The sequence below is a fragment of the Suillus clintonianus genome (genome assembly GCF_016758775.1).
Source record: "Suillus clintonianus strain FC179 chromosome Unknown DEU56scaffold_93, whole genome shotgun sequence".
NCBI classification, from domain to species: domain Eukaryota; kingdom Fungi; phylum Basidiomycota; class Agaricomycetes; order Boletales; family Suillaceae; genus Suillus; species Suillus clintonianus.
In genome coordinates this window covers 127,123-147,019 of record NW_024539317.1, presented here as the reverse complement: position 1 = coordinate 147,019, position 19,897 = coordinate 127,123, and the positions used below count along the sequence as shown (strand labels likewise).

The 19,897-nt window shown below is 49.7% G+C and overlaps 7 protein-coding genes across 7 annotated transcripts; 6 read left to right on the top strand and 1 right to left on the bottom strand.

The window, feature by feature from the left end:
• Positions 1-44: 44 nt before the first annotated feature.
• On the top strand, positions 45-1,814 carry DEU56DRAFT_963243 (uncharacterized protein; the record flags this gene model as incomplete). Its single annotated transcript, XM_041359382.1, has 8 exons — positions 45-87; positions 149-263; positions 354-420; positions 446-501; positions 554-825; positions 879-1,131; positions 1,184-1,388; positions 1,425-1,814. 8 exons carry the CDS (start codon positions 45-47, stop codon positions 1,812-1,814), a joined length of 1,401 nt encoding a protein of 466 aa, XP_041204284.1.
• A 435-nt stretch (positions 1,815-2,249) lies between these two features.
• DEU56DRAFT_744256 (uncharacterized protein) lies at positions 2,250-4,797 on the top strand (the record flags this gene model as incomplete). The annotated part of the gene is given in 8 exon segments (XM_041349062.1): positions 2,250-2,508; positions 2,525-2,584; positions 2,645-2,882; positions 3,070-3,275; positions 3,308-3,492; positions 3,545-3,767; positions 3,823-4,544; positions 4,645-4,797. The coding sequence occupies 8 exon segments, from the start codon at positions 2,250-2,252 to the stop codon at positions 4,795-4,797; spliced, it is 2,046 nt and encodes a 681-aa protein (XP_041204283.1).
• A 215-nt stretch (positions 4,798-5,012) lies between these two features.
• On the bottom strand, positions 5,013-5,877 carry DEU56DRAFT_916837 (uncharacterized protein; the record flags this gene model as incomplete). Its single annotated transcript, XM_041357915.1, has 3 exons — positions 5,013-5,462; positions 5,507-5,632; positions 5,752-5,877. The coding sequence occupies 3 exons, from the start codon at positions 5,875-5,877 to the stop codon at positions 5,013-5,015; spliced, it is 702 nt and encodes a 233-aa protein (XP_041204282.1).
• A 1,700-nt stretch (positions 5,878-7,577) lies between these two features.
• On the top strand, positions 7,578-11,087 carry DEU56DRAFT_589628 (CHAT domain-containing protein). Its single transcript, XM_041346957.1, has 3 exons — positions 7,578-7,746; positions 7,795-7,889; positions 7,946-11,087. Exons 1-3 carry the CDS (start codon positions 7,635-7,637, stop codon positions 10,904-10,906), a joined length of 3,168 nt encoding a protein of 1,055 aa, XP_041204281.1. The 5' UTR covers positions 7,578-7,634; the 3' UTR covers positions 10,907-11,087.
• A 184-nt stretch (positions 11,088-11,271) lies between these two features.
• On the top strand, positions 11,272-12,416 carry DEU56DRAFT_826513 (Endonuclease/exonuclease/phosphatase). The gene has a single exon (XM_041354339.1). The coding sequence runs from the start codon at positions 11,289-11,291 to the stop codon at positions 12,267-12,269; it is 981 nt and encodes a 326-aa protein (XP_041204280.1). The 5' UTR covers positions 11,272-11,288; the 3' UTR covers positions 12,270-12,416.
• Positions 12,417-12,860: 444 nt separating this feature from the next.
• DEU56DRAFT_916834 (CHAT domain-containing protein) lies at positions 12,861-16,465 on the top strand (the record flags this gene model as incomplete). Its single annotated transcript, XM_041357914.1, has 5 exons — positions 12,861-12,900; positions 12,959-13,109; positions 13,164-13,303; positions 13,353-13,450; positions 13,517-16,465. 5 exons carry the CDS (start codon positions 12,861-12,863, stop codon positions 16,463-16,465), a joined length of 3,378 nt encoding a protein of 1,125 aa, XP_041204279.1.
• Positions 16,466-17,836: 1,371 nt separating this feature from the next.
• DEU56DRAFT_916833 (uncharacterized protein) lies at positions 17,837-19,743 on the top strand (the record flags this gene model as incomplete). Its single annotated transcript, XM_041357913.1, has 14 exons — positions 17,837-17,913; positions 17,981-18,046; positions 18,100-18,129; positions 18,184-18,290; positions 18,341-18,380; positions 18,438-18,510; positions 18,559-18,592; positions 18,649-18,720; positions 18,786-18,903; positions 18,953-18,973; positions 19,025-19,166; positions 19,233-19,240; positions 19,297-19,315; positions 19,357-19,743. 14 exons carry the CDS (start codon positions 17,837-17,839, stop codon positions 19,741-19,743), a joined length of 1,194 nt encoding a protein of 397 aa, XP_041204278.1.
• Between the last annotated feature and the right edge of the window lie 154 nt (positions 19,744-19,897).

Genomic DNA, 19,897 nt, shown 5'->3' with positions numbered 1-19,897 from the left:
TCTCATTGAACCACTGACGCAGGCTGGCACTTCAAGGCTTGCCAATGCCCAACCCGCAAGGCAAAAACGGGAGAGGTGTTGTTAGTCGTAAGTGCATTTGAAACTGGGTTCAGTTAACTCAATCACACTGGCGCTAATTACTTTGCAGCTCCAGATGCAATCATAAGACCGCTTGTAGAGCAGTATGTTGCCAATGGTTACAGCAATCAAGAGATCATCTCTCGTCTTCGGGCACACCAGGAGACTAGCAAGTTCAATATATCGTGAGTCATAGCTACCTAAACATACCTTCAAACAGAGCTTCTGATGTTTGAATTATCAGACTGAGCCTCTTGAAAAGCGGACGTTCACAGTGGGGAGTTACGTCCTGCCCGTGGTCAAGCACACACAATTGAAAGCATTGGACCTGCCATCGAGAGTGTTCGTCAACGGTTCCCCCAAACAGGGCTCGCACGACATGAAGCAAACCCTTAGGCAAGAGGAACATCTCATGGTTCCACGGTTGTAATGATGTTCTGTCGATACACATTTACACTGATTGAATTGTTTTCAGAGACTTAATACTGCGGTACATGAACCTTCACCATCCAGATGAAGTTCAGCGCCGGAAGAGTCGCCGGCTCAAACGCAGCACTTTTTGGACTGCAGGTCTTCACGACATTTGGGTTTTTGACCAACACGACAAGTGGCGTCGTTTTCAGCTCTTCCTACATGTTGGTATCGAGCCGTTCTCAGGGCGAATACTCTGGCTCAAGATCTGGTGGACCAATCACAATCCACGCTTGATCTGTGGCTGGTATTGTGACACGGTCCAAAGCCTTGGAGGTAATTATTTGCATCCAGTCTCAATTGTCAGCCTACTAATGCAATCATTCAAGCTATGCCTCTCGTTACCCAAAGTGATCCGGGCACAGAGAACAACGGGATTGCGAACGGTCACACCATGCTTCGTCATCTTCAAGATCCAGGTCTAGCACGCACCCTGCAGCACAAGTTCAGAGGCGACCATCGCAATATAAAGCCAGAAATTTTCTGGAGCCAATTGCGCTGTCGCTGGACTCCGGGTTTCGAAGATATTCTCGATTTCGGTTTGAGTGCAGGCATCTATAACCCGGATGATGCACTCGAAAGGTTCTTCTTTATGTCTTTGATACTTCTTGCACTAACACTGTGTGGAACATAGACTTGTATTTCACTTTGTTTTCATTCCGTGGCTCCAGCATGAGCTCGATCTTTTTGCCGATAAGTTCAACAACACTAAACCCCGCTTCAACATGCACAAAATCCTACCACATGGTCGCCCCAATGATATCTTCGATTGCCCTGAGAAATTTGATTGTCGGGACTTCTCTGTAAGCTGTCAGACACATTCTTGTCCATATATTAATGTTTTGCAGGTGATCGTCGATAATTCCTCACTTGAGGAGGTCCGGAAAACATACGCTCCTTCCGATCACCCCGTTTTTCTCTTGGTACCCCAGGAATTCTCCCAGCAGGCTACGGCATTCATGTCTGAGCTCGGTCATACTGTACTGACTCGTGACAATATCTGGGACGTGTATTCAGGTCTTCTTATGTGCTTTCGAGCCATTGAAGGCGAGGATCCCATTCGAAGTGTCATCACCGCACAGCCAAAGATCCCATGCGACGGTGAAAAACTAATTGGGTCTGAGGAGATGGATGTTCTGGATTTACCGCCATTTGTTGAAGGGGCTGGATATCGTGTACCCACTGGTGAATCTGCGGCAGTCAACTCATCAGATGAAGAGTCTGACTTCTACGAGTTTACCTGGACAGATGAGGAGGCAATTTAGATTCAGCAAGTCGAGTAGTACTGTAGTCTATCTTAGTCCGCATCTGTTGGTGCCATTGATATTGTAGTACAATTGATTTCCTGTTTGAGGCTGGTATCACTGGTGTCAGTATCGCATACCACCTTATTGAACTCTTCTTGCTTTTCCTCGAACAACTGCTCAGGATCGTGATGCTCAAAGCAAGAAAATTCTGTTAGTTGGTCTCATGCTGATCATGGTGTCTTCTGACGTGTTCGAGTCAGGCTCAGTCGGTCGGCCCAGTGCATCGAAGGGCTAGCTATCATGCTACAGGATCTGGGAAGACAGACACCTTTATTTGATCACTTGAGAATCACACTTCAAAAGAACAACCGTGACTGCAAATCACTTGGACTATTATATGTCTAACATGGTTCAAAAGCCTCCAGCATCCCTTGCTCGTCCTCTGAATCCACCATGGCAGACTTTACCCCCATGAATCCAAACAGCTGGAGACTTTGTCAGCGTTGCAACACACGCTTCGAATCAACTGTACCATTTACATACGTGCGTGGTAAAGACGGCTCAGGCCGTACATGTTGCCCGACCTGCACAAAGCATTACGAGGGACGTAAAGCTATAGAACAGACTCGAGGCCAGCAAGCTACAAGCATTGGTGAGTCCAACTTTGATGAGTCCGAGTCGTCCAAAACTAATCAAATTCATTATCATTCATGTCACAGACTTCACAGCTGCTGAGGGGCCCTCGAGACCTGAGCTGGTAAAAGCAATGTCAGCAGCGCAACGTGGAGGTTTGTCATGCTCTGAGGGCTTCCGGTTTGTGTACGAAGCTTAATAGTACTATCTTATAGACAACATCTTTCCCAGTCAGCGCTTTGGCCATCCAGCCCACACGCTGGCAGGTGACCGCGGAAAAATGCTTCCTCCTCCAGTTCCTGCACACACAAGCATGGGATATACGCCCAATCATGCCGTGCACCAGCTGCATCGCAGCAAGATGGCTCAGGCAGCATCGTCAGGCCGCTTCCATCAAGTCATGATTCGAGTTGCCTTACATCACCTGAAACCAGAGGGAAAGTCGGGCACAGTGTTAGTTGGTGTAGGTTATATTAATTCTAACTCGCACTGCTCTCAACTTGCGAAATTTACAGAATATCGAACGTGATGTGCGTGTTGCGCTCAACATTACCCTAGCTCAGCTCCAGTCCGAGGTAATCAACCAGCTCGAACCATTATGGGCAGAGTGGTCGCGCAGCCACTCTCTCTCCCTCTATAGCCTGGAAATGCACAAATCACCAAAGTTGATTCTTTACGACCCGAGACAACCATCCATTGGTGCTAATGAACCAGTCCTACAAGAATTCTTCGTGCATGCAACACCCAAGGACCCCACACCCAAATTTTTTGCAAACGCCCGTGTCGCCATCCTTCTTGTAATGACAAATGCGCAGTTCGAGGATGTGTTGCTCTGGCAAGAGCAATGTGTCAATGTAGGTCTTTTTTCATGTTTTCAGTGATACTTTTCACACTTAGCTCAATCTCACAGAACATTGCACCAAGTGTCGACGCTGATGTGCAAAATGTACTAACATCAGCCTCTAGTATCCCTGCAAAGAAAAGGGTACTGCAAAGTCAAGGTAGCAGCAACGATTCTAGCCCATCGCCACCACGCCGCCCTGCACGCAAGCGCTCCAGGAAGGTGAGTTGAGGTGCTCGTATATTGGCAGGTCTAACCATATTTGATACCACAGTTTCCGATATCTGAAATTAGCGAGGTCCTGGCAGGTGACGATGTCTCAAAGGATGAAGACCAATCCGATGTCTGTGGCGGCCCTTCAAAGCTGGAACAGTCGCAACCTGTCTTAGCAGCAAGCGCTCTCATATCAAAAAAACTCTTCTTACCCAGCCAATCTCAACTACAAGCGGCCATGAAAGCTCAGGGAAATGTTAGAAAACAAGCATCCTCTACTATAGGTACGTGCCTTGAACTTTTAGAATCGCTCAATTAGCTCACATTATGTGATGACAGGTGCTGGATGTGTCCCTATCACCTTTCGTCTCTTCGACATCCCTTCCATTGGCTTCGCAGTGCTCGTTTCTACACCATTCAGTACTACTGATAGCAAGTACACTGTCGCCGCACTCACCATCGACACCAGCTCCAAATCTATGATTGGCTTGGCAGGAAGCTTCAAAACGTGTCACCCTGCCTTGATTTCAAACGCAGACGTTGTCCCATCCATGTCTACATCACCGCCACCATCTGTTCTGTCAGCCGAGCAGGTTGTAGCTAAACGCGTGTTTTTTCGGAAGGGCCAAACCATGGGGCGTTGCCGCTTTGCAAGGGAGGATGAGCTGGAAAAGACACTCGACGAGGTGAATTGCCTTTACTGGGGCACATCATTGCTCGGTATGGCGTACACCTTCATTGACGAGATGCTCAAGACTGGCAATGTGAGCCAAGATGTCGTGGTTGAGTTGCCACGTCTAAGGCTGGTTCGTGCGGCGCTAGCCATTCCCGATGACCCCAACAACGACCTCGGCGCAAACTATCTCATCGAGGAGCGGATTAGCGGAAAATTCGTCAAGTACATCAACAACAACTCCGCCGTCCCCGCCCATAGTCTAGAGGGCAGAGAAGCAGTCATCGGACTGTTTTTATGCTTTGTTCAACACGTGCAATATCACCTTACTAACAACATGGTATATCTATCTGATTTCCAAGGCGAGTCCTCAACCCCTCACCTGACTGTCACCCACAGCTAACTGACTGCGCTTGGCATAGGTTCTGGTAACCTCCTTACAGATTGCCAAGTGCTAACAGGCTCGTGAGTTTGTACCTACTACTAAGCCTTGGACTGTCATACTAACACGAGCCTTCTCTAGAGCTTTCATGAACAATTTCGGTGGAGGAAACTGCACATCTGCTTTTAACAGTTTCAAGACCACACATATATGTAATAAGTTCTGTCGCGTTTTCGGCTTGCAACCTTATGTTATGTAGCATTTTAGCACTCGGCGCACTACCATTCTTGCTGTATAAAATTACCTGATCATAGTGTTCATCTTGCGAGTTACTTTGGCTTGTAGATCGCCTCATTGACGTGAACATCAGTACTACAGAATCATGTACTCTGTCACTTTCACGGCCAAGCAGAGTGCTACTAAGAGACCGCGATAGAACTAAGAGACTGCGATAGAGATGCATGCGTGAGGCTGTCACTGAAGTGCATTGCAAAAGCAAAAGTAGACAGTGTATATACTTATATCTAATTCTTCCTGGCCCTCGTGCGCTACGAAATGCGAACGGAGCTGCTCGGTGTTTGCGCTCACGAAGAAGCTGAATTGGGTGAGGATCACGATCCAGACGTCATCAGGGCGGAGGATGAGCCCACAATGATTGTTGTATGCCTCAAGCACGGTATGCACGAATCCATTGGGCTTTGGCATGACATCACGCACCACATTGAGCTCGATGGGGAGGGACGTGCGAAGGAGCTCAAGACAACGCGTGAATTGCTCAGGGGAGATCTTTTCGAGAACGGTAAGGTAAGGGTTTTGGTGAAGAGGGATCTGAAGACGATAGTCTTCTGTAAAAGACTCGGCGGGGTGCGTGGCGGGACAGAATGAAGTCACGCCAGGAGGAAATTGTTGAGTCTGAGAATAGACCTGGTGCTCGGTATGATTCAACATTGGGAATGAGATGAACATACCGTGGAGAGCGGGGACAGAAACTCAAATGATGCCGCAGAACTAGCTGTAGAGGATATTGGGGAGAACTCATGAGGAGACATGGCATGTGTGGGGGATGTGGTTGAGATGACTCTCTGATGCCGTTTCTGAAGCCTTGAATGGTTGATCAGTGACTTGTACTAGAAGTATCTGCAAGCGCTGATGGGACGTGTGATCCCTTTAAGTTATGAGCCGATTTATCTAACACGTGTCATGAAAAACGCACCTTTACATCCACGGGCTCCTCAGGGAGAATAAATTCTTGCATGTCACCATTATTGACTACGACATAATCGTGCATGCTAGTAGCATCATCCAAGCTCGTCAGACTGAACAGAAATGCCGGTAGCATTGAGTGGGATATGGAGTGACAGCCATCGTCCCATATAAGGAGATCCGTAATGGAACGGGTCACGTGAACGTCTGGAAACCTTGTCAAGCAATTGCAAGGTAACTAGGGATATACAATATACATCAAATAAAATCGAAGAAACAATATTCCTCAAACCAAACAGCGATCGGACATTGAAAATCTGTCCGGCATCTCGGGAAGTCGAACTGTAACCAAACATCCACCATACGGTTTTACTGGAATGGGTGGCTGTGCTTCTTTTTCCTTCTTTCCGTGGAAGTTCGAACCAAGAAATGGACTTGGGCGACACTTTTAAACCGGCTCGTTCAACAGTAGACATACTCCCCAGGTATTGTTTAGACTGATCGTCACTTCTGACTCTTGTTCCAGGTCACATTCACGCTCTTCGTCACCCGTTGTATCGCATCGCATTCAGCTATATCAAGCTGCTTTGAAATCCGACTCATACTCTCGCAAACCGTTCCTGGTGTTTCTATAGCACTCTCAATCATCCTTCCCCCATGGTACTGTCAGCTCAATCGTTCGGGGTTCAAGAGCGTTGTGGGCACGTTGTGGGAGGTCGACGACGCTGTCGCAAAACACGTCGTTGAAGCTTTCTACGAGAATATGGCCAAGCATGTGGAAGATGGCGAGTTCATGGACTGTACGAAGGCGGCCTGGGCACTCAACCATGCTACACACGCCATTAAGACGAAGGTGCCGCTCGAGCAGAGAATGGTGTTCATTCATATTGGTGTGTAGTTCTACTACTATGTCATATTGCTTCGTCTGGTATATATTCGCGAGTTCTTCATCTGCGATCCTCTTTTATCCTGCTTTTTCGTTGACATGACCCTGATATTCTTGTGCTCCCTCTCGTGTTGTTGTTCACTAAAGTCTTTACCAATATCCTTCTGTATTTGAATCGCTTGCAGCCTCGTATTCTGCTCGAATACATCATAATAGTACGAGCCGACTCGTGCCTTCCAGTCACACCATTCTTCAAGCTTTCCAGTCCTTCTGCACCATGACAATAACATGTGCACCCATCAAAATCCGTAGCTTCCTCAATCCCGGTCAATCCAGGAGTAGCAAACATCACAGGCCACTCCGAGTCTCGCATAACTTTGCCGTACCACTTTTGCAGATGGCAACTGACACTGACACTGTCTACTTCTTTAGCACAGGCTCTCACGCTAAACCTAGTCGGCCATCTTTTGGTCTCAGCGCTTAGTTCGATCATCTATGCTGAACAGCCACACCATGGAAAAACATGTATAGCATGGCCTGAACCCCAACTACTTTCTCTCACACCTGATTTCCACCCACAGTCTCCATTTCCTACCCTCCGTCTTGCCCTACCACGCATTCCACCCATCACTAAGCCCACCCTCGATCCTCATTATTTTGCTTCATCATACCATCATGCCTGGTAGCTTTGAAGGCCGATGTATCAGACTTGAAGGTGGGTCGCTCTGCATTACTTTCGTATCTGTTTCTCGATCCTGACGCTCTGTCTACAGTCATAGGTGGACAGAATCTCCAAGTCCCTTCTGAGCGCGTACCCGCAGGCATTTACGTATACATCAATGTCGACTCGAGGAGATGCTGGAAATCAGCCGTCAGAGCCATATCATCCAACAAATCTGTACTGTGGGGAGATACCGTGACACTGTGAAGTGCTCCGAAACTTCCGGACGCGATTCGATAACTCATCTTTGGTTTACAGATCATGCCATGAGACACCTGCATTATCAATGGAGATCAGAGCATCCTACGAGGTCGATCGAATGCTTGGCAATGGAGAAGTCATCGGAAAACTTCAAACATCGTGGGTTGGGCTACTCGATCACGGGGATGAGCCATTTGGTGAGTAACCTACTTCTCATTTGTGCGCACCTACTACACATTCCGTAGAACTTCCTGTCCCTGTCTGTGGTGTCTACCCATCGCTCACGCTGAAGGCCACTGTTGTACATGCTTGCGGCAATCAGGACGGCGCGCTAATTGATGTGAGTGACCCAAGACTCTGTCCTGTTAGTTTTTGCTGACGGAACACCGACTGTAGTCCCTGGTAGACTGCGAGATTGCTCGAGAAACAGATGCGGGCCATGTACGATTCGCCAGATACATGAGACGCAAGAGGGTCTCTCACTTGAACAATGCTGTAGAGCGTTTTCAGCTGGTTCTTGGCCGTTGTCCGGTTGACCACCCTCACCACGCAGCGGCTCTCACCAACCTCGCGTGGGCCCGCCTTCAAGGCTATATTCAAAATTATCTTCAAGACATTGATACCACCACTTCCCTCTTCCGCAAAGCCCTTGCATTGCGTCCGCAGGGCCACACAGATCACGCACTATCTATCTATAATCTCATTTTCGCATTGAACCGACGCTACAGCAAGGAGCGCACCGCCGTCTCTATTTACGAATCTGAGCTACTGTGCTGCAAGCTACTGCCGCTCTGTCCAGAGGGCACCTACCTTCGTAGCATCGGCGTAGGCAGTGTGGTTGATTATATGGTCGACGAACTTAAAAGCGATGATATTCCAGTTGATGCATCCAATGAAGGCATTCACCGTCAGCGAGTCGTACTCGAGTTCTGTCCTCTGGGCCATGAATACCGTCCCAATGCCCTCGACAACCTTGCACAGGCAGTTGAGGCACGCTTTGACCAGCATGGCAGCATTGACGATCTGGAAGAGAGCATACAACTTGGTCGTGAAGCCGTTTCTCTGTGTCCCGAGGGACATTCTTACTATAGCACCTACCTGAATAACTTGGCCATCTCACTTGAATCCCGTTTCGGTCATACAGGCAAATCTCATGACCTCGACGAGGTCATATCCATTAACGAAGAAGTGCTGCGCATGCGCCCTGTTGGGCACAAAGTTCGTGATTTCTCATTGGGCAACCTAGGGGGCGCCCTCCGCACCCGTTTCAAAAATCGCGGTGATGTTGACGACATCAACCGAGCTGTCAGTCTCTATCGCGAGGCACTGATCTTGCGCTCACCTGGGCATCCACGTCATTCCACCGCGCTAAACAACCTTGCCAGCGCGCTCCAAAACAGATACGACACATTGCCTGTCATCGAAGATCTTAACGAGGCCATTGATCTATATCACAAATCCCTTCGGTCAATGCGGCTTGATCATCGAGAGCGCCATAGAGTTCTTTTCAATTTGAGCTCGGCACTCTGCTCTCGTTTCAAGCGAACTCGGAATAATGCGGATGTTGAGGATGCTATTCGACTCTGCCAAGAGTCATTGGTCGCCCTGCCTTCACTGCACCCAGATAGATGTCACAGCTACTGGTCGCTGCAGGTGGCATATCTAGTGCAATACCAAGTGCACCACAACCTCGCTGATTTGTCACTCGCTGTGGAAAACTTCAGACTGGCATCAACACACCCTACGCAGGGCTTTCCAGAACGCATTAAAGCAGCCAAGCACTGGGTTGCTGCAGCAGAAGAGCACAGCCATGCCTCTGGACTGGAGGCTTACTCAGTGTTTTTCGAGCTTCTGGATGCTCATTTGACAACACGGCCATCGCCAGCTTCACGGCGCGAAGCTGCTGCTGCATTTCATGATATCTCAAGACTACCTGTAGATGCAGCATCATGCGCCATACGCCGTGACAACCTCCGACGCGCAGTCGAACTGGTGGAGCATGGCCGTGGCCAACAGTGGTCGTTGGCCTCTCGCCTGAGGAGTCCGCTCGAAGACCTCCAGTCCACGAATCCCAAGCTAGCTCACAAATTCTCGGAGCTTAGCAGACACCTTTCGGACGCTCAGGGTTCTGCAACTATTTTGGACAGAGCTGCAGCTGAAGCAGCAGAAATAAAGTACAGGAGAATAACCACACAATGGGAGACTGTGGTAGCTGAGATACGCAATGTTCAAGGTTTCTCGCGGTTCCTGCTCCCACCTTTGTATGAAGACTTGCAAGCGGCAGCGCGCCATGGCCCAGTCATCATCCTCGTTGCAAGTAAATGCTCATGCAGCGCCATCGTTGTCCCGACATCTGGAGAGCCCCATCACGTTCGCTTCCCGCGCGTCACTTTCGCAGATCTGGAGAAGCTCAAGGACGACTTTGCTACGGCAATCCGGCACGCGGCTCGTATGCACCCAGCGGAACCAAGGAAGAAGCTGCGAGTGCGCTTGCGGATATTATGGGACGAGATCATGCTACCCATCGTTAACGTCCTCCAGCATGACCTAGAATTGCAGCATCGGTCTCGAATATGGCTGTGTCCAACGGCAGCCTTTACGTCCATCCCTCTCCATGCAGCTAATCCCTTCCGAACGAACGCAGATCGCTCTGGAAGCGAGCCATGCCTGGAGGATCTCTACATCTGCTCTTATACACCTACACTTTCAGCTCTCATTAGAGCTCGGCAGGCGATGAAGACGCGTGTGACTCCGTCCTTCGCAGCGATTGGACAAAGTGAACCAGGCGCAGGGCAAGGCGACGTGCTCCCGGCTGTCGACAGCGAGCTTGAGCTTGTCCATACACTCATCCCTCCCAACATCAAGTTCACTAATATTTCAAAAGACGAAGCCACACAAGCAGGTGCGCTTAACGCTTTGCAGTGCAACACCTGGGTGCACCTCGCTTGTCACGGCAAGCAAGACCTTGAGCAGCCTTATAACTCATGTTTTGCCATGAGAGACAAACCTGTTACGCTGCTCGACATCATGGAGAACAACTCTCCGCAAGCTGAATTCGCATTCTTGTCAGCGTGTCATACCGCCGTCGGCGATGAGGAGACACCCGACGAAGCCATCCACCTCGCAGCTGGACTCCAGTTTTCGGGGTTCAAGAGTGTCGTTGGCACGCTGTGGGGTGTCAATGACGCTCTCGCAAAACACGTTGTGGAAGCTTTCTACGAGAAGATGTTCGAGGATCTGGAGGACGGTGTCTTGGACTGTACGAAGGCAGCCTGGGCACTCAACCGTGCTACAAACGCCGTGATGACGAAAGTGCCGCTCGAGCAGAGGATGGTGTTTATTCATATCGGTGTGTAGTTTTACTATGTTGTGCTGCTTTCGTCTGGCACAGATTTACGAGTCATTAATTCTCTACCCTCCTGGTCACGGTGTACATGAAGTTATTATAAATATATTATTCTGATAATCTCGCGGTGCAGGCATCTTGCTTTTGCATATACATTCTCTCTCACATTGTTGTCTACTTTACCAAAGTCATTATTTATTCGAGTCTGACGATGATCAGTGCGGCATCGTCTATTTCGGTTAAGTTGGAGACCAGGCCTTGACACTGAGTTGTGGTGCGCGAAATGGGTTTGTGTCGCTGTATGACGCAATCGATCCAAGAAGGGTAGCTCCGATTCACACAGCCGATTACAGGCACAACCATATATGTAAACCTCGTACTTAAACTTCCCGCATGGTCGCCGACAGGCTCTGGCGTACTCTTTCTGCCTTCAACCGCTCCACCCGAAGGTGGACACCCATACCTTTGAGAAATGCACAGAGCCAAGTGACCCAGAGGTTTTCTCAAACATCACCGAACATCGACACCTTCTGGACGCAGAGGCTTTCTCTTATATCATGGAATATCGACGCCTTCTCCTCGCGGCCCGTCACACGCGCCAAACTCATCCTCGGCCATATCCTCGAGGGACCGAAATATCCTGATATCATCTTTCTCCAAGAAGTCACGCCTGATGTCCGGGCCTCTCTCCTGGACGATGCGAGAGTGCGTGCTGCCTTCCTGGTGACTGACGCCGAGGACCAAACGTCGTTTGAGGATGTGCCCTTTGTGACCATGACGTTGCTGCTCAGTGTGCGCTTTGCCTCCGGCCTAGATTCGCAGAAGGAAGGCGATAAGATCGAGAGAGGGGGAAAGTTCATGCTCGGGCGCGTCTCCCGCGTGACACTCCAGAGCAAGTACAGGAGGGATGCGCTTTATGTGGACATCATCCCCCCAACCGCGCCGGGCACAGTCTTTCGTCTCATCAACGTGCACCTCGACTCGCTCGCGGATACGCTACGTTACCGTGCCCAGCAGATGGAGATACTGGCCAACGTCCTGCGCGAGCCCGGATGCAGTGGTGGGATCATTGCGGGCGACTTCAACGCCATCAGCCCCGAAGATGATGGGCTCGTCGACAAGAACGGACTGGTAGATGCGTGGGTCGCATTGCACGGGAGGGAAGACCCTGGTGGAGCTACGTGGGGTGTCGGCGTGGAACGGCGGGACAGACTGGGGCCGGGCAGGTTGGACAAGGTTGCAATGATGGGCTTAAAGGCCGAGGAAATGGAAGTCCTCCGCCCTGGTCATATTGAGGTGCCTAGGCCGGGCGAGAAATCTGTCGAGATCCCTTGGAGTGACCATTGCGGGTTGAGATGTATCTTTGCCATCTAAATACTGTCAAGTAGGTTTAGGCTAGCACCCTCGACGAGAAGTAATTGGCGACCTGGTTTTTATCATAGACGTAGAGCGACTACGCCGGAGCAACGTCGAATGTTATACATCCCATTCTATGATTCATCCCTTCTAATTAATATGTGCATTTATAGTCCTAGCAAGTCGTTAAGACCTGCGTCTATTCCTTCGTGCTTTGCCCGGTTGCTCACACCGTCGGACATCATCACCCTCCCTCTTCCCATGTCTAACACGCCATGGGGACTCGGAGCGAGGAAACGTAGCCAAACCAGTCATAACAACAACATGACAATGCCAGCTTATTTTGTCTGTCTGTCCTTTACCGTAAGTCGAACTCGCTGGCACTGGCGCATCAGAGAACTCATGAATCCTCAGTTCATTCTTCACTCATCGAGCACGAAGAAGGCACGCACATGGCTGTGCTTCTTTTGTCACCCTGGGGCCTGGGCCTGAATAGCATGCCGCAATGACAGAAGCCTTCTGCGGCATGCCTCGCTGCCAAAGTCGAACCCATTCCACCCACCACTCAGCCCATCCCCGATCCTCGTTGTTTTGCTTCATCGCATCATCATGCCTGGAAGCTTAGAAGACCGATATGTCAGAGTTGAAGGTGAGTCGCTCCATGTCACCTTTGTATCCGTTTCGTGATCCTCATGCTATATCTCCAGTCATCAATGGAAAAAATCTCAATATCCCCTCCGGGCGCATTCCCGCAGGCATTTACATATCCGTTGATGTCGACTCGAGGAGACCTTGGAAATCAGCCACCAGAGTCTTATTATCCGACGAATCTGTGACGTGGGACGATACTTTGATCCTGTAAGTGCATGGAAACTTTCGTGCGCGATTCGAGAACTGATCATCAGTGTACAGATCGTCACATGTGTCACCTGCATTTTCAGTGGAGATCAGGGCGTCCTATGAGGTTGACCGAATGCTGGGCAGCGGAGAAGTCGTAGGAAAACTTCAAACGTCATGGGATGAGCTACTCGATCATGGTGATGAGCCTTTCGGTTAGTGTTTTGCTTCACATTCATGCATATCATCACTAACATGTCGTAGTTCTGTCTTTCCCACCCGTTCGTGGTGTCTATCCTTCACTCACGTTGAAGACCGCTACGGTACCTGCTTGTGACGATCAGGGCAGTGCACTGTTGGATGTGAGTGATATTGGCCTGTGACATTGGCCTCTGCTGTTAGCTTTTCTGACGGAACATCAACTGTAGTCCCTCGTAGACTGCGAGATCGCTCAAGACACAGATGCAGGCCACGCACAATTTGTCGAATATATGACAGGCGAGAGCATCTTTCACCTGAACGGTGCTGTACAGCATTTTCAGGTGGTCCTGGACCAGTGTCTGATCGGCCATCCTGACCGCGCAGCAGCTCTCACCAACCTCGCATGTGTACGTCTTGAAGGGTATATTCGCAATGATATTCAAGATATCGACTCTACGATCTCTCTCTTCCGCGACGCCCTTGCATTGCGTCCCCAGGGCCACCCAGATCATGCATCATCTCTCTGCCATCTAATTCGAGCACTGAACCGGTGTTACAGCAAGGAGCAATCCGCCGTCTACATTCACGAATCCGCGCAGCTGTGCTGCAAGCTACTACCCCTCTGTCCAGAAGGCACCTACCTTCGTAGCATTGGTGTAGACACTGCGATCGATTATGTGATCCATAATCTTCCAATGGACGCATCTGATGAAGGCATCCACCTTAGACGAGTCATACTCGAGCTCTGTCCTCTGGGCCATCAACACCGTCCAGGAGCACTCTACCCGCTTTTACAATCACTCCACAGACGCTTTACACAACGTGGCACCATTGATGATCTAGACGAGAGCATAGAACTTGGTCGTGAAGCCGTTTCTTTGCTCTCCGAGGGACACCCTCAGCGTAGTAACTGCTTGAATGAGTTAGCCGTCTCGCTCATCTACCGCTTTGGTTACCAAGGCACATCTCATGACCTCGACGAGGCTATCTCTGTATACGAACAGGCACTGCTCCTGCGCCCCGTTGGGCACGAATCTCGTTATCTCTCATTGAGTAACCTAGGGGGTGCCCTCCGCACCCGTTTCAACAAACGTGGCGACATTGATGACATTAACCGAGCTATCAGCCTCCATCGCGAGGCACTGATGTCAATCCCACCTGAGCATCCACGTCGTGACGCCATGCTTGCCAACCTTGCCCTCGCGCTCAAAACGAGATATGTGAAATCGCATGTCAACGAGGATCTTAATGAGGCCATTGATCGGTATCGAGAATCCCTTCGGGTAAGGCGGCATGACCATCCAAATCGCCATATAACACTGTTCAATTTGAGCTCCGCGCTCTGTTCTCGTTTCACGCAATCTCGGGAGAATGAAGATATCGAGGAGGCTGTTCGACTCTGCCAAGAGTCATTGGCAGCTCTGCCTTCACTACACCCAGATAGATGTCTCAGCTACTCATGGCTGCAGCAGGCCTATCTGTCTCGTTACCGAGTCGAACACAGCCCTGCTGATTTATCGCTAGCAGTGGACAACTTCAGACTGTCATCTAGACACCCTACGGAAGGCTTGCAACAACGCATTATGGCAGCCTGGGACTGGGTTGTTGCAGCAGAGAAGCACCACCATGCATCTGGACTGGAAGCCTACTCAACGTATTTTGACCTTCTTGACAGATATTTGTCCACACGATCTTCGATTGTTGCACGGCGCGAAGCTACTTTTACTTTTCGTCGGGCCAGCACCTTACCTGTCGATGCGGCCTCATGCGCCACACGTCGTGACAATTTACGTCAGGCAGTCGAACTCGTGGAGCATGGCCGTGGCCAGCAGTGGACATTGGCCTCTCGCCTGAGGACTCCACTCGAAGACCTCGAGTCCACGAATCCCAAGCTAGCTCGCACGTTCTCGGAGCTTAACAAACAACTGTCTGGTGCTCAGGATTCCGTGGGCAGCACAGACAGAGCTGCTGCTGATCGGGCAGCAACAGCGTACCGGAAACTTACGGAGCAATGGGACGCTGCGGTAACTGAGATACGTAATCTTCAAGGTTTCTCGCGGTTCCTGCTCCCACCTTCGTACAAAGACTTGCAAGCGGCAGCATGTCAGGGCCCAGTCATCATTCTTATTGGAAGTGAGTACTCATGCAGCGCCATCATTGTCACGACGTCAGGAGAGCCCCATCATGTTCCATTACCGTCCATCGTTCTCGCAGATCTGGAAAACCTCAAGGACCGCTTCGCCAGGGCGATACCGCATGCATGTCGGATGGGCCCAACAGAATTGAGGACGGACCTAATAGTACTCTTGCGGGCAGTATGGGACAATATCATGCTACCTATCGTTGACGTACTCGAACATGTCCTCAAATTAAAGCACGGGTCTCGAATATGGCTGTGTCCAACTGCAGCTTTCACATCCATTCCTCTCCATGCAGCTCACCCCTTTCAAACGAAGGCAGATCGCTCTGGGAAGGAGCCATGCCTGGAAGATCTTTTCATCTGCTCTTACACCCCGACACTTTCGGCGCTGATCAGATCTAGACAGATGATGAAGAAACATGTGCCTCCATCCTTCATAGCGATCGGCCAGGGTCAACCGGGTGCAGGGAAAGGCAAGGAGCTCTTGGCTGTCGACAGCGAGCTCAAGCTCGTGCGTAAGCTGGTCCCCGCGATGGCCCAGTGTTTCACTCTTTCTGGGCACGAAGCCACACGAGCAGGTGCACTCGAAGCTTTGCAACAGAATTCATGGGTGCACCTTGCTTGTCATGGCAAACAAGACCACGACCAGCCTTACAATTCTCATTTTGTCATGAAGGATGAACCTCTGACGCTGCTTGATATTATGGAGAAAGACATTCCGCACGCTGAATTCGCGTTCTTGTCGGCGTGTCATACCGCCGTTGGCGATAAGGAGACGCCTGACGAAGTCATCCACCTCGCAGCTGGACTCCAATTTTCAGGGTTCAAGAGCGTCGTTGGCACGCTGTGGGAGGTCGACGACGCTGTCGCAAAACACATTGTTGAAGCTTTCTACCAGAATATATTCAAGGGTTTGGAGGACGGGGGCGTCATGGACTGTACGAAGGCGGCCTGGGCACTGAATCGTGCTACGCACGCCGTGAAGACAAAAGTGCCGCTCGAACAGAGGATTGTTTTTATTCATATCGGTGTGTAGTTCTACTATGTAATATTTCTTTTGTCTGGTATAGATTGACGAGTCGTTGATCGTGGATTCTCCACCCGGTGTACATGAAGTTGGTGTAGATATTACCCTGATACTTGCAACTCGCGGTGTAGTCTTCTTACTTATGCTTATAAGTACCTCTCTCTCATGTTGTTGTATACTTTAGCAAAGTCATCATTTACATTTATTCGAGCCATGACGACAGGTGTACGACGTCGTCTTCTGTTTGGGCGTCTGCCAGTGCTTACATCCGCTTCAACACCAGCACAAGTGCTAATCTGCAAGCGATGCGTAGTCCACGCTAACCGCCGGTAGAGGAGAAACGACCTGAAAACTAACCGAGCCAACTATCACGTTCATGACAACAACACCAACACATGATAAAAAAAATTCCATGATTGTGTTCCAAGAAAAATCAGCCAAGCCAATGCATCGAAAAGAATTCGGGCCACCGTTTTCTTGATTGTCTGCCGGGTGGTCTGTCCGCCCTTCCGGTCACGGGCTGTCGAGGGTCCAATTACATGTTCACATCCATCCATGCCACATGGATGATGGCAGCTCGCCCCTTACCCCTGGGCGCACACGAGCCTGCTCCGTCAGTGTCACGCGTCTGCTTCAAAGCTGATACGCCGCGATCTGTCCTTTGTTGACGAAAAACCGGGAAGTGATGACGAGACTCAGGGAGGGCGACTTGGGTATCCCAAGTTGAAACCTATGTGCAGGTCGGGGAAGAGCGCGATGATGAGCGCAAGTTGAATCTGTGGGTTGTCAGAAGACTACTTACTATGACAACAAGACGCGCCGAACACCCGACTGCGGACCAAATTCTCTTGGGATCTTCGCCATGAATGGCTGGCCCAGGCGCGGCCAGATGTTATCACCCTCGGAGTGCGGCGACATAAGCCGAGTGATCGAATTTTTTATAATACGATAAAACTGCTGCCTTTCTGATTCGAACATTTTGGCGTCAGTTCTGGACGACGTCTGGCAGAATTGTGACAATCGGATGGCCGTTCCTTTGCAGGTCGCACTATTTAGTACAAGTTTCAAATTGATTGATGATATGTCTGCTTACTCATCAACAAAGTTGACAACTGGGTTGGACCTTAAACGTCATGACCGCCGCAGCCTCGCTGGTTGCACTTTGTAGAAAAGCAATGACTTGGCTCCGTTCCTCTTTCTCAGTGTCGCTTCTTTTCTCTGCGGAGCATTTGGGTCATAGCGTCCCTATTCGCAGCTTCTGAAGGGCCTTCGTCATCAGTTTGCTCGGTCTCAGCCTTTGCTGCATTTCACATTTTTTGCCTCTTCCCTCGCCTCAATCCATCAACGGCAGATCTAATCAACGCACCTTTCATCTATTAAATGGAGAGTTTAGTTGTAGACAGTGTAACCTCGGAGAAGTATTTGCGAATCGCATCCGTCTCCATTGCGTTTTACGAGTAAGTCTTTTCTTTCCTTGTAGCGGCCCCGTATAGTCGTCACGATATTCTGACTGATTACGTTTAGTTATATTCTTACACTCCCTGCAGAATGGCGGTTTTATCGAAGCCAATCGTCAATTTTTCACATAAGGTACGTGTACATTGGTATTCACGTACCACTGCTGACAAGCTCGATTCCATCAGTCTTGCCTGCGCTTTATTCATTCTCATACGGTACGTTTTGTCCTCATTCAGTTATATGATTGTTTTCGCTCACATTTCATGCAGCTATGTTAGTATTGTGGTTATATTATTCAGCAATTACGGATTTTTCTCCGCCGCCTTTACCCTACAAACATGTCAACAATACTATCTTCTGGCGCCTATCTTCAAAGGTCTGTGCTATCGGTGTTCACCTACCAAGACTCTATTGACCACATTGTAGCCGTACAAACCATGATATCACAGGTCATCCTAGGTGTCAGGTATTTCCTGCTGATTTTTGTGGGTTGCAGTTGCACAAACTTAAACACACCGTGTAGGACATACAATATTGCGAGAAGAGATAGGCGGATAGGAATTGCACTGTTGCTGCTATACCTCGTCTCAGTTTCGGTGGGCTCTTACAACAGACATGAAATCCATTTTTCTTATTCGTTTTAGGCGGAGTGGTTCGCCGTTCTATTTCACGGGACCCGTAAGCTCTGGCTTATAACTTAGTTTTGGGTTCGCATTGACCTATAAAATCAACAGCTGCTACTGTTGATGTACGTCAATGTTCCTTACAGCGAGATCTCATCCAAACAACGTCTCTTTTTAGGGAAAGTGAGTGATTCCCTTACTACCAGTGCGGGCTGTTCAGGTCTTCATGAACCATAGCTGCACCTCAGCAAATTCTGGCAAAGTATTGTCAACCTGGTTCTACTACCTCGCCGTGATGATGTATGACATCGCGATGGTGACGATATCTACCATCCATCTCCTGCGTTATAATCCTCTTAGTAGCAGGTGCGCCTTATCTCTCCCATCCTTAGGGTCGCTAAAACATTGTTGTTAGAGTAGAACGGCTGATACGGGTGTAAGTCCCTCATCACTGGCAGAGTCAATGCGCGTCGCTCATCATACTTAGCCTGATCTATGACGGCATTGGATTTTTCCTCGTGTTGTCCGGCATGTCACTTTCTGCTTGTGATAAGCACCTTACTAATATTCCCTCAGCATCGAACGTATTGAACCTCATCCTTTATCATACGACCAACATCGAGACTCAGGTACGTCGGCTTTATTGCGGATACTAATCACTCAGCTCGATTATATTGACTCGCTTCTATTATCAGTCAGCAGGGTAAGTTTCGCATTGTCTGCGTCAAGGGGATCAGACCGCTCAGAATGCATCATTAGAGCATCAATAGGTTATGCTGTAACGTGGATCATGAGCCAACGGATCCTCATCAATATTAGAGGTGCGCAGCACTTCGGAGCTTGACTGTTATTTCGCTAACAATCGCGGTGTTCATTCGTTCCGTTGCTTTCGCTCCATTCACCTGCACCCGCAAGGGAATGTTAGACCCAAATACCCAACGCGTGGAAAACGTGATCGTCGCGCGTCCCACACTATCTGCGCAGAAAAAAGTGATGTCTGGTCTCCGCTCACAGTTCGAGTCTAAGAGCCATTCAAAAGGCTCTAAAAGCCCCATCGGTACAGAGTTCAGACCCGCATCCCCTCACAGTGGGCACGCCGACGAGATGGAACTTGGTGTACGTGTACGCGTCGAGCACTCGGTGGCGGTAGACTTCATGGACGAATCTGAGCATTCGAGTTCGTGGGGGCCGCCGAGGACAAAATGAATCTGAGGCACTGACGCCTGACGAGCATAAACAAAGAAGGAATGGCTATCTACTACGGGAGACTACCCAACATGCGATATTGACGTATATATACCCACCCAGTGCTACTATCGAAATAGAGCTTCTCACTCTTAGGTCGTCCCTGTTCACAATA